Source organism: Bemisia tabaci, chromosome 10, assembly GCF_918797505.1.
Source record: "Bemisia tabaci chromosome 10, PGI_BMITA_v3".
Lineage (NCBI taxonomy): Eukaryota > Metazoa > Arthropoda > Insecta > Hemiptera > Aleyrodidae > Bemisia > Bemisia tabaci.
This window is the reverse complement of record NC_092802.1, coordinates 29,152,480-29,168,561: the sequence shown is the minus strand read 5'-3', so window position 1 is coordinate 29,168,561 and position 16,082 is coordinate 29,152,480. Positions and strand designations below refer to the sequence as shown.

The 16,082-nt window shown below is 40.1% G+C and overlaps 1 protein-coding gene across 13 annotated transcripts in view; it reads left to right on the top strand.

Moving 5' to 3' along the window:
• The window catches only part of LOC109032402 (UDP-glucosyltransferase 2), a 38,862-nt gene that overhangs the window by 8,934 nt on the left and 13,846 nt on the right, over positions 1-16,082 (top strand). For 4 of the 13 annotated variants that reach the window (XM_072305476.1, XM_072305472.1, XM_072305475.1 and 1 more), the window contains exons 4-6: positions 1,784-2,021; positions 3,095-3,314; positions 5,634-5,936. The exons of 3 other annotated variants lie outside the window; for them this stretch is intronic. In XM_072305476.1, the coding sequence (XP_072161577.1) occupies positions 1,784-2,021; positions 3,095-3,314; positions 5,634-5,919 (744 nt within the window). In that variant the 3' untranslated portion in view covers positions 5,920-5,936. Of the gene's footprint in view, positions 1-1,783; positions 2,022-3,094; positions 3,315-5,633; positions 5,937-8,728; positions 9,198-9,669; positions 9,978-11,265; positions 11,859-12,970; positions 13,206-14,199; positions 14,420-14,719; positions 15,023-16,082 lie in introns of those variants that run through there. 6 more of the 13 variants (XM_019044509.2, XM_019044506.2, XM_019044507.2 and 3 more) reach the window with 5 other exon arrangements.

Below are 16,082 nucleotides of genomic sequence, written 5' to 3'. Positions count from 1 at the left end.
TGTCGGAGCGCCTGGCCCTTCCAGGAATCGATATATTTCCATAGGTTTAAATGGAGAAAAACAATGTTGCCGATTTGCTAAATTTGCCAATGATTGTGACACTTAGTGTCAGCGACCGCCCATAAATGGACCGCGTTAAGTTGAAAGCCTAGGAACCAAGCCACATCAGCTATTGCCAAATTTAACTGAGCAATTTAATTTTTTACATGGAAAGGGTTGTGCGGATTTTGGTGCAAATTTTAATGAATTCTCCGCACAATTTGAAGGAAATTCCTTGACATTTTCAAAGGAATCCGCATAAACGTTCTCTTGTAAATAGATTAAATCGCCCAGTTAAATTTGGCAACAGCTGATGAGGCTTGGTTCCTTTCTAAACGCAGTCCGAAGAACTCAGTTTCTGGTTGAAGGGTGTTTGCAATATTGCATGAAACTTTATAAAATGAAATTTTATGGACTTCTGGAATGGACTCAGTACGCCATGAAACGCATTTTAATGAAAATCAGCATGAGTCAAATATGAAGTTTCTTGTCGAATTCTCGATTATTTATTGCGAGTTGCATTTGCATCCCCTGAAAAAGCGTTGAAATTTCATTTTTCAGGGAAATGGAGTTCCATTCGAATTTTTTTGAAATTTTATTCCTTTAACTTTCATTTTGCATCTCTGGCGCAAGCAAGTCGACTAAACTATTTTAAAGAAGGGCAAAGGACTGATTCTCTCGCTTAGCAGGATTGTTAACAAAAAGTTAGAGTGTTCAAAGCATGGCCGGATTAAGGTTGGCGCATAGGTAAAGAGCGGCTGCATCAGGCGCCACACAGTAAAGTTAGTCAGTGGGAGAAGTTGGACAAAACAATAATAAACAAGGACAAACTGAGAGAGGAAAGAAAAAATATGAGGAACAAAAGGATAGGAAAAATAAAGAATTGCGAGTAGGATCAAATTTACAGGAAATAACGAATAGCACGCTACTATAACATCCAGGTGCACGTTTTGACTGAACCAATGGAGATGTTGCATGTGTGAGGAATTTGCGATTTGACTGTTGATTCATAAGTAAAAGTTCGCGAGAAACACGAGTGTGCCATTGGTTTTCTCTGAAATCAACTCCCAAGCTCAAAAAAAGCTCTCAAGTTGAGGCAAAAATGGAGGAGATATCCCACGCTATCCTGAGAGTCCACCTCTACATCAAGACAAACTCTTTATGCAAGGATAGGGAGCAAGTACATTAGCAGGGTTGCCGTGTTTTCAGTTTTGGAGTCCCCAATTAAAATGGCAGCCCTGTAAATGTATTTGCTCCCTATCCTTGCATGGAGAGTTGTCTGATGTAGAGGTGGACTCTCAGGATAGCGTGGGATATCCCCTCCATTTTGGCCTCAACTTGAGAGCTTTTTTAGCTTGGGAGTTGATTTCAGAGAAAACCAGTGCCACCCTCGTGTTTCTCGCGAACTTTTACATTATAATCAACAGTCAAATCGCAAATTCCTCACACATACAACATCTCCATTGCGATAAGGATCAAATTTACAGGAAAGAACGAATAGCACGCTACAATAACATCCAGGTGCACGTTTTGACTGAACCAATAAACGATTTGTGATTTTGTCAGTTGATTCAGCTCACTTAACTCTCCCCTTCAATATTGTGGTATAGGCAAATGGGGGAGCACGGATGAAGTTCCACCCCACTTGACTCGCGCCTTCAATTCCGCCGTATAGGCAAATAGAGGAGCATGGATGATTGGTGACTTACATTAATGTATTTTTTCCTCGTGTTTATGCTTGCAGGAGCTGGAAACAATAATGAATAAGGCAAAGAGCGGTGTGATTTATCTCTCTTTTGGATCATCACTCGTGAAAATAAATCAGCTACGGAAGGAGGTTATCCAAGCTTATCTATCTGTTTTCAAAGATCTGCCGCAGACCGTTCTAATGAAAGGAGACACCTCTTACCTCAATTCCTCCAACTTCGATATCCCCGAGAACGTCCTCGTAAGGAATTGGTTCGACCAGAAGAGTGTTTTAGGTACTTTACATTCAGATACTCTACTCGACGCTCGCAAAATATCCTCCTCAAATTTCGCATAACCTCTGTATATTTTTTGACCAGAGACAAGAGACCCTCCACTGGCCTCTTGGCGACAGGTGGAAGCTTTTACTTCCGGGGAATCAACAATTCCGTATAGACAAAAATAAGGGAGCAACAGTCTTCACTCTTTTTCCAGCTGTTGACCTACCTACATGGTGGATGATGAGCTTCGGGTGACGTCATGAGCCAAACAAGTTTCCCAAACTTCGGCTTGTTTGCAAAACGAAACTGCCAACATGTTGTTAGACATCAAACATGTAGGTAAGTCAGCACTAGAATGCTGAAGTCCCGAGTGTAAAAGCCTCCACCATAGCCGAGATACCAGTGGAGGGTCTCTTGTCTCTGTTTTCGACGTACAGAACGGATGATGGTTTGAAGTAAAGAAGCATACTCTTGTCGTATGGTTTGCGTTCTCAATATACATGTGGCATGTTTAAAACTTAACTTAACGCATCCTATTAATTTCCCCGATAAACTTTACATATATATTTAGCAATTGATAAGTTATTCTTAACGATCGAACGTCATAATTAATCTATTATAAACATGCCAACTCGAGCATTCAGCTCGACTCAAAAGGATTTTTCTTCTTATATTAGTCTTTTTAGGGACGGGCGTGTAAGAAGGAAGAATGTTTTTGTAAGAATTTTTATGGTAGGTATTGTTTTGAATGCAGAACGTCTTTACGAAAATATAAAATGAGGGAGTGTTCATACAACAAGCATTTCCGGTATTTTTAACCCCCCCTTCCTCGTGTAACGCTTTAGTGACATAGTTTCTTAACCATTAACTCGCAAAAACAAAATGGCGCAACGCTCTATTCGACTCCCCTCCCCCCAAGAGCGTTGCGTAATTTATGGGCAAAATATGGATTTATGATAATTTATGGTAAGCGCAAATCTCGACTGCTTGATGGTCCAGCAATACAGGAAACTTGGGGACAATCGCCAGATTTTCAATTAGTTGTTTTAGTTTTTTCCTTTATTTTAATTTAGTATTTTTCCCCCCAGCACATCCAAACTGCGTTTTGTTTATGACTCATGGGGGTCTGTCAAGTCTGATGGAGGCGATTCACTACGCTGTGCCCATCATCGGAACGGCGTTCTATGGGGATCAACAAAGTAATTTAGCGAACGCAGAATACCTTGGTTACGGAATACACCTAGCGTACCTGAATACAACGCAGGAATCCGTGCGTTGGGCAATCAATACAGTATTAACGGATTCAAGGTGAGAAAGCACTGAAATTTCATTTAAACGTCATTACATTTTGTGGTTTTTGGTGACAGTTTTCAACTGTCATCCACGTACTAGTGTATCACGCATTTCGGCCCGTTCAACTTTTCTGCTCCGGCGTTAAAGTCCCTGCATCAGCCGAACAGAGATTCTCCTTCATTTTGTGGATACGCAATTTTACTTACTTCGATGTATCACACCTTTCGCCAACTCAGCTTTTCTACTCTTCGTTAAAATCTCCGAGTCAGCGGTAAATAGACCAAGACGATTTCCTTGTTGTAGACGAGCGAGTAAGTTTTCTTGCCTCGTAATTGTGACCGGATCTATGGACTTCAGTTTCCGGAAGAACATTTCCATAAATTTGAACTTTCCTCCGAAAATGATCGAGGGAAGTGCCTGCAAAACTGTAGGAATACTTCAAGCATTGCTCCGTCTTCCCGTTACGTCTCGTGTCACTCTCGGCTCTTGACTCGCGAATCACTCCTAAATTCCGAGATGCGCACACTAGGAATGCTTGGAAATGTGAAGGGTAGCGCGTGTACATAACTTCGGAAAGTGTAGGCAAAAATGTTTTTTTTTTTTTTTGTTGTTATTATTAGTATTATCAAAACGTAATTAATTTTACATCATTCATCATTGACGGTCGTAGCCTAAGCAAATTTCCTCCTGCCTGCGCCATTCGTGAGCGACAGATCGGTCGTTAGTTCGTGAACATTCTGCATCTCCAGATTATGATCGCAGGGTTGTCGGCACCCTCTGGACCAAGGCAATAAGAAAAACAAAAGAAAAGTCAGACAGTATCTGGAAAACTTTAAAGGCTTATATTTTCGCTAACATGAAACAAAGAAATTTAAGAGTGGTTTCATTAGTTTTGTCGTGAAGTTTACTTAAAGAAACACCCTTTGAAATAGAATTTGTGACGAAATGAACATCAAAATTTGAAATTTGAGCCAAAAAGTTCATGTACGACCTCTTCTATTCGCTCGTTCCACTGTACTGCGGCGGTCTAGAAAACCAGGAAAGTCAGGAAATTTGCGGCAACCAGGAAAAGTAAGAGAAAGTCAGGGCACTTCCGACACATCAACCAATCACTAAAGTATACCAATGATCTTCCAATTGTTTACCTTACCTGTAATACAACGGTGAAAATTGTGTGATCTTTTGTGATCTTAAACAACAAATTCCGTGTTCTAGAGGTGAAATGCGCGGAATTTGTAATGATTGTAGAAAAGTGCAGGAAGAGCCTCGTATTTGCTGCGATATTTCGGTAATAATCGCGAAATTTCTCATTTTTTGGAAGAAAATCACTAGAAAAATCGCGCATTTCCCACAATATCAAGATGGAAAGTGCGTGAATCCTTTTCATTTAACGTGTCAATTCGAAATATCGCTTATCTTCCGCTTTATTAGGATGGATCCTGTGTAATTTCTTACTTTTTCACACGCGGAAATCAAGCGAGCAACTATTTGAACTCCGGAGTAGGTATGTGGTATCAAGCGAATTTGAAGGAAAATCTTAGCTTTTCGTCTATCTTGAGTACACGATCATGACTCATGGGTACTACATATGCACTATAGCGTTCTGAATTGTGTCACCGGTCTTAGATAAACCGCCGTATAATGAATGAACATCCAGATGTTGCCACATTTCCTCTGATAAAACCTTTATTTTTCCATTTCTTTCTATTTTATTATTCAATTATATTTTAATGTTTTATGTATTTGAAGTTGCCTTGGAAAATGGAATTTTGGTAATGACTGAAGGCTTATTATCTGCCGTGCTAAAGTAAAAACGTCGTATGAACATTCGAGAGTTGTCAAATCTCCTTTCATTTAATGTCTATTTTTGAGGAAAGCTATGAATATTTTTCCTGGGAAATTTCAGGACTTTTAGGTGAAACTGAGAACAAAATTATCTAAAAAATTGGAATAAATTTTCTTGCAAATTTTCCCGGAAATTCGTGGTTTACAAAGGGGAACCAGGCAACGCCTGAAGGCTTAAACGGCGTTTTTCCTTAGCACGGCAGTTATACGGTGCTCTTTATCAGTACTTCAGCGTGAGAATTCACTATTACATCATTACTAAAATAGTAATACCAGTTGAGGTGTAAGAAATTAGCGCTGGACTGTACTGGAACCTACGAGGTTACTGGAGAAACTTAAATTTGAGTCGTACGATATGAGCTTTTGTTTCAGAGTTGAGTGAGGAGATTCTTCTTCTTCTTTTACAACAAGTTGAATTTTTTTCAAACGTAAGCTTCCTCTCCTCAAGGTATTTCAGCGATAATTGGTTAATTTTTGCCTTCGTTCCAGGTTTAAAGAAAACATCGGTAGAGCTTCGAAAATTTTCAGGGACAAACCAATGTCACCCGTGGATACAGCTATTTATTGGATGGAATACGTAATCCGCCATGAGGGTGCTCATCACCTAAAACCTCTAACGGTTCACATGCCATGGTATCAGCTTTTCTTTTTAGATGTTTTTGTGATATGTGCTGCTATAATTTTTGTGGTGGTTTACCTTTTTGTGAAACTAGTCTTATTTTTATGTCGAAAATGTGTCATTGGAACCAAACCCTTAAAACCAAAGAATCAATAAATTATATTTTCTGTTAAGTAATTGTTCAAGGAAGTTTATGTCCTCCCTCGTCCAATTGGTAGGGTGCGCTGGTCACAGAATCGTGAATTGATGCTCGAATCTTGTAGATAAGCTAAAAATAATACGATCTGTCGAAACTGCAACTTTCTACGTTCAATAATAACTGAGATATTGCCTTTTGAAAAGTCGGGGTTTTGACGTCATCCACCGCGGTAGTGACACCCATGGTTTCTTCCACCTTGCTTTTATCGGCGGTGGATGACGTCAAAACCCCGACTTTTGAAAGAGAGATATCTCGATTATTATTAAATGTAGAAAGTTGCGGTTTAGACAGATCTTATTATTCTTAGCTTATCCCCAAGAATCAAGCATCAAAACACGATTCTGTGACCAGCGCAACTGACCCATTACAGCAGAGCACCGCAACATTTTCCTAGTCGGGACAGAATGTGTATATACCGGGTATTACGGCATAATTCTATTATCTTTTAATTCCTGAGCATCATTTAAAGATTAGTCATTGCATTCTCACTACTCTGAATATTGTATTTAAATATCTATATAGTAGTATTAACCAGGGCCGGATTTACCTACTTGCCGCCCATGGGCCGCCTATATTTTGCCGCCCCCTTCTCATTCGTTTCGAAACATTAATAATTACCATCAAGTGAACATGCCGGAGGGGGAGGGGTGCATAAGACGCGTTTACCTACTCATGTTGGATACATTTTTTGCGAAAGCCCTGTCACCACTATTAGTAAAATTTCACGGAACTTTGCGCGAAAGTTAAGTTCCGTAAACCTGTCTCTGTGTGGACAAGGTCCTCCATTTATAAGAAATGAACCAAAAAATTATGAGAGAAAAAACATAAATGTGGTTTAATAATTTTAACTTATTCCGCCGCCGCTGCGCCTGCGCCGCGCTGATAGCACTGTGTTTGGCGCAATGCGTGAAGTATTCCTGCAGTCTTGTAGGCGCTATGCGTCTCACGCCAACCGCTCCTGACCGCACTGTGTTTGAAGCAATGGGTGGAGTATTTTCAAACAAATCCGCTTCACCGTTTTCATGTAATAAATTAAATTGCCCAGCTAAATTTTCTAATAGCTGATGTGGCTTGGTTCCTCTCTGCTTAACGCGGTCCATTTAGAGGTATACTTTTTTCATTGCTTTTGAGTGGTGTATTGGTCTTTAGATTCAATTGAGTCAAGTATAATTTTGAGTAAAAAAACTCCCAAAGATTGACTGAGGATGCTTAAAAAAAGAAGAAGAAAAAAAAAACTCCTAAAGCCTCCATACCCCATACAAAATTTAGGATTCTGATTTTGAGCTCAGAAGTAAAAATTAAGATGAAAAAAAACCGGCGCTCCGCTTCGCTCCGCGCCGGTTTTTGGGGGGGCTTCGCCCCCCCAAGCCCCCCCAGGACGCGCGCTTCGCGCGCGTGATTTTTTAGTTTGAGTGTCCGGCCTCAGTTGTTCTGTCTTTAAGTGACCCGCGCGTCCACCGCGGGAAGAGTGTATTTTCCGAAGGGAGGGGAGGGGGTGGGGAGCTATCAATCTTTGGAGGTTGGATCTACGTTTACACTGTTGGAGGCATTGATTATTCGAATAAGGACTTCATGTCGCCAGATTGTAACAACAATCCTCATGTAATGTCTGATATGAAAAAATGTCAACAAACGCTGTGGCAAGCTTGAATGACGATGGATGAATCTCCATAACCCACTGTGCGACAACATTGCTGTTTTGTCCACCAATTATCAGTCTTTAACCCACTGTGCGGCAATATAGCCATCAGTTCATCAGTTCGTGACCCATTGTACGACAACATTGCCGTCTTATCCACCACTTCTCAGTTCGTGACCCACTGTGTGACAACGTTGCCGTCTTGTCCACCAATTTTCAGTTCGTGACCCACTGTGCGACAACGTTGCCGTCTTGTCCACCAATTTTCAGTTCGTGACCCACTGTGTGACAACATTGCCGTCTTGTCCACCAATTTTCAGTTCGTGACCCACTGTGCGACAACGTTGCCGTCTTGTCCACCAATTTTCAGTTCGTGACCCACTGTGCGACAACATTGCCGTCTTGTCCACCAATTTTCAGTTCGTGACCCACTGTGTGACAACATTGCCGTCTTGTCCACCAATTTTCAGTTCGTGACCCACTGTGCGGCTTCCCTCCTTTTGCCGCACACCCCCCGCCTAAAACTTTCAAAGCTCGCCATTTTTAAACGGCTCGACCGATTTCGCTCAGATTCAATACCAGCCTAGAACTAAGTAAGATCTTCCTTCTGTAAAAATTTCGGGGGGAAAGCTTTTAATTTGCGCGAGTTATCGCGCCCACAAAATTGAACCTCCCCCCACTTCTCGCCCCCACCATTCGAAATGTAATACTTCGATCTCCGTTTTTTTTTCGCAGAAGGGTAGTCCTGTTTCTCTACTTTACATCGCAAAAAGTTTCATCCGGAAATGTTTTAAAATGAGGGAAATATAACCAAGCGAAAATCGGAAAAACCACGATGAGTCGGAAATACATACATAAATAAGCATATATATATATATATATATATATATATATAAACATGAATTCAAACGGCATGCATATTCGTAATCTACGACCCATGATCGATGCTCATTACATGGTCTTTGGTCCAGTTCTGACATCAGGGGAGAACGCAATAGTGTATTTCCTTCGGAAAATACACTAAAAAATGGGTAGAAACAAATTCATTCATATGGGTGAGATAAAACAAAAGTGTGAATGGAATTGAAGATAAAATAAGGCAGACTAGGGCCATTCAGAGTAGTGGGTCACTTACTTATGTAATCGACTCTCGAGCGCCATGCCGCAGTCACGCGCTGAATTTGGCAGCTGAATGTGGCAGTCAAGTCAGCGCTCAACGGCTGAAATTTCACTAATGCGAGTTGTTTTCACTTAAATGTGTATCAAATTTATTCGAATCGTTCAGACAAATCCGACATTATACGATGGTCGCTGAGAATCGTTGCTGAATGCAGGCATCGGGCTGATGACTTCCACATTCAAGCCACATTCAGCTCGTGGATTGCGGCATCGCACGGTGTGTTTATTGAACTATTAAGCTGAAGCTTTAAATGCAATTAAGTATTCTTTGTTACTAAATCGTTCTCCTCAGCGAATTTGTGTATTTACTTTTGACTTATTAAAAAAAAAAACGTGGTTTTTGCGGTCTCAATTAATCTTTTTTATTGCCGTTTGAGTGCGTGTCTGCGTAGTGTGAAATCAATTTTTATTAATTCGGTAAGTGTTTTTCAGAAACTATTGCTTTCAGCCTTTAAAAAATCAAATGGTTTTTCCTGAAGAAGGAGTAGACATTTTTATTGCCTCTCAAAAATGTTCTTAACACGATTATTTTGGGAAATGTGGGTTGGTTCCCTTCTGATATACTCGGTCCATATATCGACGGTGAAACTATCAAACCACGTATCTCGGTTTGCGACGTCGCAGACTTCCTGTCATACTTCATTTTTTAAATGAAAAACTACCTAACATCCAGTCCTTGAAAATTTCTGTGATTTTTCCTCTTGTGCGAGAGAAAATTCCGTGAAAATTTCAAGGAATATATGATATTGATTTGGTCTACTTCAAAAAAATAAAATGCGAGCGTAGATTTTAGACACCGCAAACGAGATACGTGGTTTGGCAGTTTCACCGTCGATGTACATTATTATGATAGGTACATTGCTGACTGAATTTATTATTTTGTACTCAGGTCGGCCGATTTTCAAAGGCACTCGCAACATAGCTACGGCACCACGTGATACTCTCCTCTTGGTCGAGCCATGCAGTTTTCAATCGTGTTGACAGTTGTTTGTTTTGCGATTAGCGGCTCAGCTCATAATATCCTCGTATTCTTACCGAACAAAATTTGGAGTCATTATTTCCAGGTGGAGCCCATCTTCCATGCTCTCGCTAATCGGGGTCATAACCTCACCATCGTGAGCCCATTTCCACCAAAAAATAAGAATCCCAATATCCGTCATTTTCCTTTGGAGATGATCGACTTCGATGAAATCATCCGTAAGTATCCGAAACGGAGGAAATTCTGGTTTTCATTCAATTTTGTTTCTTAATTTTTATTTTGAGAAAATTATCTACAGATCGGGGCCGGATTTACCTCCTTGCCGTTGCCGCCCCCTTCTCATTCGTTTTGAAACATCAATAAAAATCATCAAGTGAACGTGCCGGAAGGGGAGGGGTGCATAAGACGCGCTTACTCGTGTCGGGCACATTTTTGCGAATGCTGTGTCAACACTACTAGCAAAAGTTCACGGAACTTGGCGCGAAAGTCAAGCTCCATAGACCTATCTCTGTGTGTACAAGGCCTTCCATTTATAAGAAATCAACAACAACAAAAAATATAAAAGAACAAACATAAATGTGGTTTAATAATTTTAACTTCCGCCGCACGTTGGATCGAGTCAATAGGAGATGTCGGACAAAATTCGGAAACTTCATACGCTTATAACTCCGTTTATAAAAAACTTTGAGGATCTAAAAGTGGTTTCATTGGTTCCCTCGTAAAGTTTATCTTCGAGACCACCCACTAAAGTTTAAAATGTGACGAAATAAACATCAAAATTTGCAGTTTTAGTCAAAAATTTCATGTCCGACCTTTCTAATTGACTCGATCCACTATGCGCCGCCGCGCCGAGCTAACCGCACTGTGTTTGGCGCAATGCGTGAAGTATTCATCCAGTCTTGTAGGCGCTAATATGTGTTACATGTCGACCGTCGCGCCAAGGACTTTCATCTCAAGTCCTCGTCATCACTGCTTCTGCACTGCGCCGCTCCAGACCAAATCGCGTGATTGGTTTCTTTCTTAACTCGACTCATTGAAGGTGCTGTCTCTTGTACCACCGAAAGACGCCAAAATTAGAAATTACTATACGCTCAGGAAATGAGAGATTTTGTCGCCTTTTCTCGTTTGTAATGTTTTCTCTGAATCTGATTTTTGTTTATGTTGCCATGAATTTCAATATCAAAGAAAAGCCAGAATTCTCGTATGCGACTGTACACCGAAAAAAATAATATGCTGTTTTAGCATCTAGGATGTCAAAAATGTGTCTGGTGATCCCAAGATGCTGCCTTTACTGCCCCCGCAGTTGCATTTGCATTCACAGGATGTAAAATTAACTGCGGGGGCAGTAAAGGCAACATCTTGGGATCACCAGACACATTTTTGACATCCTAGATGCTAAAGCAGCATATTATTTTTTTCGGTGTATGTTTGACATTTAATTCGACCAAACACCTGATAACTTTCCAGGAGTACGAGGCGGATAATTTTTCAATATAATTTTTTCAGCCAACACAAATTGGATGGAGCACTCGTTTGAACAATGGCACGCGATTTTCTCGATCAGCCTTTGGAAGAAAATGGCCGACGCTAGAATACCGAAACTACTCGAGTCCTCTGTCTTCCAAGACTTATACAATGGCGACAACAAATTCGACCTCATCTTCACGGAGCTGTTCTTCGGGCAAGAGGCTTTGGTCGTCCTCGGACACATTTTCAACGCCCCCGTCGTCACGTATTCCTCTTACGGGTACGATACGGAAATCCTCCGTTACTCCGGTGCCATGAACGCAGTTGCGTATTTACCATGGAAGGATTCTTCTTACCCGACCGTTCACCCTTCGAGTCTCCTTGAGAGGCTGGATAATGCTTTGATCAGTTTTGCTGTGATGCTGTTCAACGAGTATTGGTACTTCCCTGACCACGACGCTCTGCTGGCCAAGCATCTTCCCGGGCCTTTGCCCCGTGTCACGGACATGCTGAGGAATGTTTCGCTTTTCATCCTCACCGCTAATACTGCAGTCGATGGTGCTAAACTGTTCCCACCGAATGTGATCGAGATATCTGGCATTCATATGAAAGAACCGGAGCCTTTGGATAAGGTAATTTAGATTGATAATGCACCATAAATGAATCGGTTACAGAGATAGAAGGGTCCAGGGGGTGTGCCCCCTGACCGCTACGCGGCCCAACCCCCGATAAGCGCCTCACTCCCTTCGCAGCCCGTGGTGACAACCTAAATAGAGCAGCATCAATCTCCCTCTGTAGAGTACCTATATTGAGAGAGTATGGCCACTGAGGTTACCACCTCTGATTGGCTCAGCCATCTTAGGCTGAATGGAGCCCTTGGGACCCAAAAATGGCGGACGCCATAAATTAATGTAATGCAAAATGACTCAAAATGTAGTTTTCTTTGCTTATCGTAACGAGAAATTTACCCAAATGCACTATTGCGACATCTTTACATATTTTTAAGGCTAATCATGTGCAATTTTTGAGAAAAATTATCGTAGATGTAGTAAGGTTGGCAGCAAGTGCGGTTGGTGATAACCGTCAAAAGTTGGCAATGACCCCCCTCCCATCCACAAAAACCAAAACAAAGCACCGCCATTTTTGGGTCCTAAGCCTCTCCATGGGGCTCAGTGGCCATACTCTCTCAATATAGGTACTCTATCCCTCTGGTTGGGAGCTTTTCAACCAAAAAGCGTCGAATACGAAAATCGGCATTAAATTTTAAACTTCCCGCAAGACTGAAACGAAACAAATGGGTAGAACAGACGTTTCGTCGTTTTTGATTGGTCTATAGGAAAGGGGCGTATCTTCGTTCCACTTTTTTATAGACTGCTCCAGTTCTCCCGTCTGTTACGTTCCCGTCTGTCTATTCCAAAATCGAATTATGCGGGGTATAACGTAGAAACAAACTAAAATTCAACATCTCTTGTTGAATTCAATTTTCTGCTGAATTTGAAATTTCCGCCATTTTTCATCGGCGGGTATTTCGAATTTTACTTTTCGCCCCTTACTTTCCTTAGCTCCCCAGTTCACCTTAGTAGTTATACCTTACTAGTTCCCAGTTTTTCATTTTGAAACGATGAAACGATGAAAAATTCTTGGAATTCACACTTACAGAAATAGATACTAGTCTCGGTAGCTTGTGAGCTACATTCTTACACGATTTACATTAATGCATTTTCCTCCCATTTTCTGCTTCTAGGATCTGGAAAGAATAATGAATAAGGCAAAGGATGGTGTGATATTCTTCTCTTACGGATCTCTGTTGACAACGAATCTAGTCCGAAAGGAGATTTTACACGCTTATTTATCTGCTTTCAAAGAGTTACCACAGACGATTCTATGGAAAGCAGACTCTAGTTACCTTAATTCCTCCAACTTTAATATTCCTGAAAACGTCCACATAAGAAGTTGGTTCGACCAGAAGAGTGTTTTAGGTAAACTCACATTCAGGTTTTTTCTATACATCAGGCTATCATTCCTCTGCGTTTGCAGTATTTTTTAATCTTGATAATACCAAGTGTTTGCCACGGTATTTTACTTTAAAGTCATCCGTGTCTGAAAGTCATATGAATTTTTTAAAATTCCAAATGCAATTTCCTCCTTAACTTCGGCTGAAAAATCAACAGGAATTCACTCATAGTTCCTCCGCCATACTTTCACGGCGATAACGAAAATAAACAAACAAAAATAATAATAATAATAATAATAAAAAGGAAGAAATTTAAAATCAGCCGATGATTTAGTGTACAAAATATCTTTCTTTCCATGTGATTTTGCATCCTCTAAAATATAAAAGATTAAATGGATGAATATATTCATTAATGGATGATTCAGTGGAAAATAAATCTCGCGGCTATTTGCGATTGGCTGAGATAGAATGTGACACCCTCAATTCAATTTTGGCAAAAGAGCAAACGCAGGTAAGAGAAACTTTAGAATGCAACAATTTCAGCTCGACTGATGCTAATATTGCATAAGTGAGAGAGTGAAGGCGCGCCGGCTATTCTTGGACTCCGCGTAGTGTAAGCCATGCAAACTGGAGCAAATGCTAGCACATAGGTAGAGCATCACTTAAACCAGAATTCTTTCAAGCCTCTGGTCGCCTTATGCAGCCTACCCGAAGATTACCTATGAATACTCACTCATCTTGCGGACCTTAGATTCTGAAAATGCTCAAAATTCAAGCAATGTGTATCGAAAATCTCACTAAAATTTCATTCGCACCATTAATTTTCCTGGTCTATTTTATCTATTTCTCGTAATCAATAAGTTATTCTTATCGATCGAGCTTACCAAAATCAATTGTAGACCATGCCAACAGTTTTTAGCACGCACTTTGACTCGAGTAGATTTTTTTATTTTTTCCATGAACGGCATGTTACAATTTACGAACCATAAAACTATTAACATTTTGCATTTTTCCCGCAGCTCATCCAAACTGCGTTTTGTTTATGACCCATGGTGGTGTGTCAAGTACGATGGAAGCTATACGCTACGCCGTGCCGGTTATAGGAACGCCGTTCTATGGAGATCAAAAAAATAATATGGTGAACGCAGAATACCTTGGTTACGGTCTGCAATTAGCGTACCTGAATATAACGCGGGAATCTTTGACCTGGGCAATTAATACGGTATTGGGTGATTCGAGGTGAGTAAATGATGTACTTTCGTTCAATTTTATTCAATTTTGTAGGTTTCGCTAAGAATCATATTGAAACATTTCTCTAAAAATACGCACACTGGAAAAATTAGTTTCTTGGACCCAGAGTCCAGACTCTTAAACAATTTGATCGTAAAAAATACTATTTATTCAATACCCTACATTGAGACAATTAACGAGTTCGTTCGTTTTTCCCCCTTTGAACAGATCGATTTGTCTTTTGTAAGCGAGACTTCTTAATCGAAAATATTTCAGCAGTCAATTGGTTAATTTTCGTGTTTATTCCAGATTTAAAGAAAACATCGGCAAAGCTTCGAAAGTTTTCACCGACAAGCCAATGTCATCTCTGGATACAGCTATCTATTGGATAGAATATGTTATACGGCATGAGGGCGCTCATCACTTGAAACCTCTAACGGTTCATATGCCGTGGTATCAGCTATTCTTTTTAGATGTTTTTGTAATATGTGCTGCCATCATTTTTGTGGTGGTTTACCTTTTTGTGAAACTAGTCCTATTTTTATGTCGAAAACGTGTCATTGGAAGGAAACCCTTAAAACCAAAGAACCAATAAAATATTTTTTTTGTTAAGTCATTGTTCAAGAAATTGTATGTTCTCCTTCGTCCAATGTAGCAGAGCACCACAACATTTTCCCAGTCGGGACAAAATGTTGCGACACTTAGTATTTGGGCATAATTTTGTTGGCTTTTAATTCCTGAGCATCATTTGAAGATTAATCATTGCATTCTTACTACTCGGAAAATTGCATTTTAATGTGGCAGAATTAACTCGTTTGTTTTGAAAAAGAGGCGGTTTTTTTTTTTTTTTTTTTTTTTTTTTTTTTTTTTTTTTTTTTTTTTTTAAAGAGAAGTGAGCACGGAGCGTCAGAGTGAATAAGAGAACATGGTTTTTGATGTTGAGGAACTATAACATTGAGGAGCGCCATAAATGCTGAGATTAGAAGTTGCTGCTCATATTAATTCATACTAAAAAAGGCATCATGAATTTTGAACGCATGCTTTTGTAAAACGAAATGCGCGCTGATGTTTTCATTTTAAAATGGAAAAAAAAACTGGGAAGAGCAATAGATACGCGATACCTTAAAAACCATTTTTTAGAAATAAACGAGCAGTACTTTTTAGTTGCAGCTTGTTTCAAAATAAACTTTCTATAGAAGATCTGAACTTTTTCTCGTCCTACAACCGAAAGAAGTTTATCTATAGTTGTTTCCATCCCGTTTTTCTCGAATTAAAAGTAGGATCCTGACTTTTAGAGCGAAAACGGAGGATTTTCTCAAAATTATGGTGGACTGTGTTTAATTGAAGAGTTGATTACATTGCTTCAAAGAAAATTTAAAAATTTAAGTATGATGGTAATGCCATTCTTTACGGCGAATAGCCAAGCTGTAACTGGCTCCGCCCGGCCCCTCTCTTGCAAGATCCAGGGTTTCACATAGCCCAGAAGGGAAATGAAAAATCAGTAGAATCTAGTTCATAGGTATGGTTGAAGGGAAAGTAAATTTGGGTAAAATTAAAAGTAAAGTAAGGAATTTTTTTTTTTTATGTGGAAAGTCGCAGCTTATGGGGAAGGCGTTGTTCACGGAAAAAAATCTTTGGTGCTTATAGCCAGATAGTAGGTGACATTTACCAT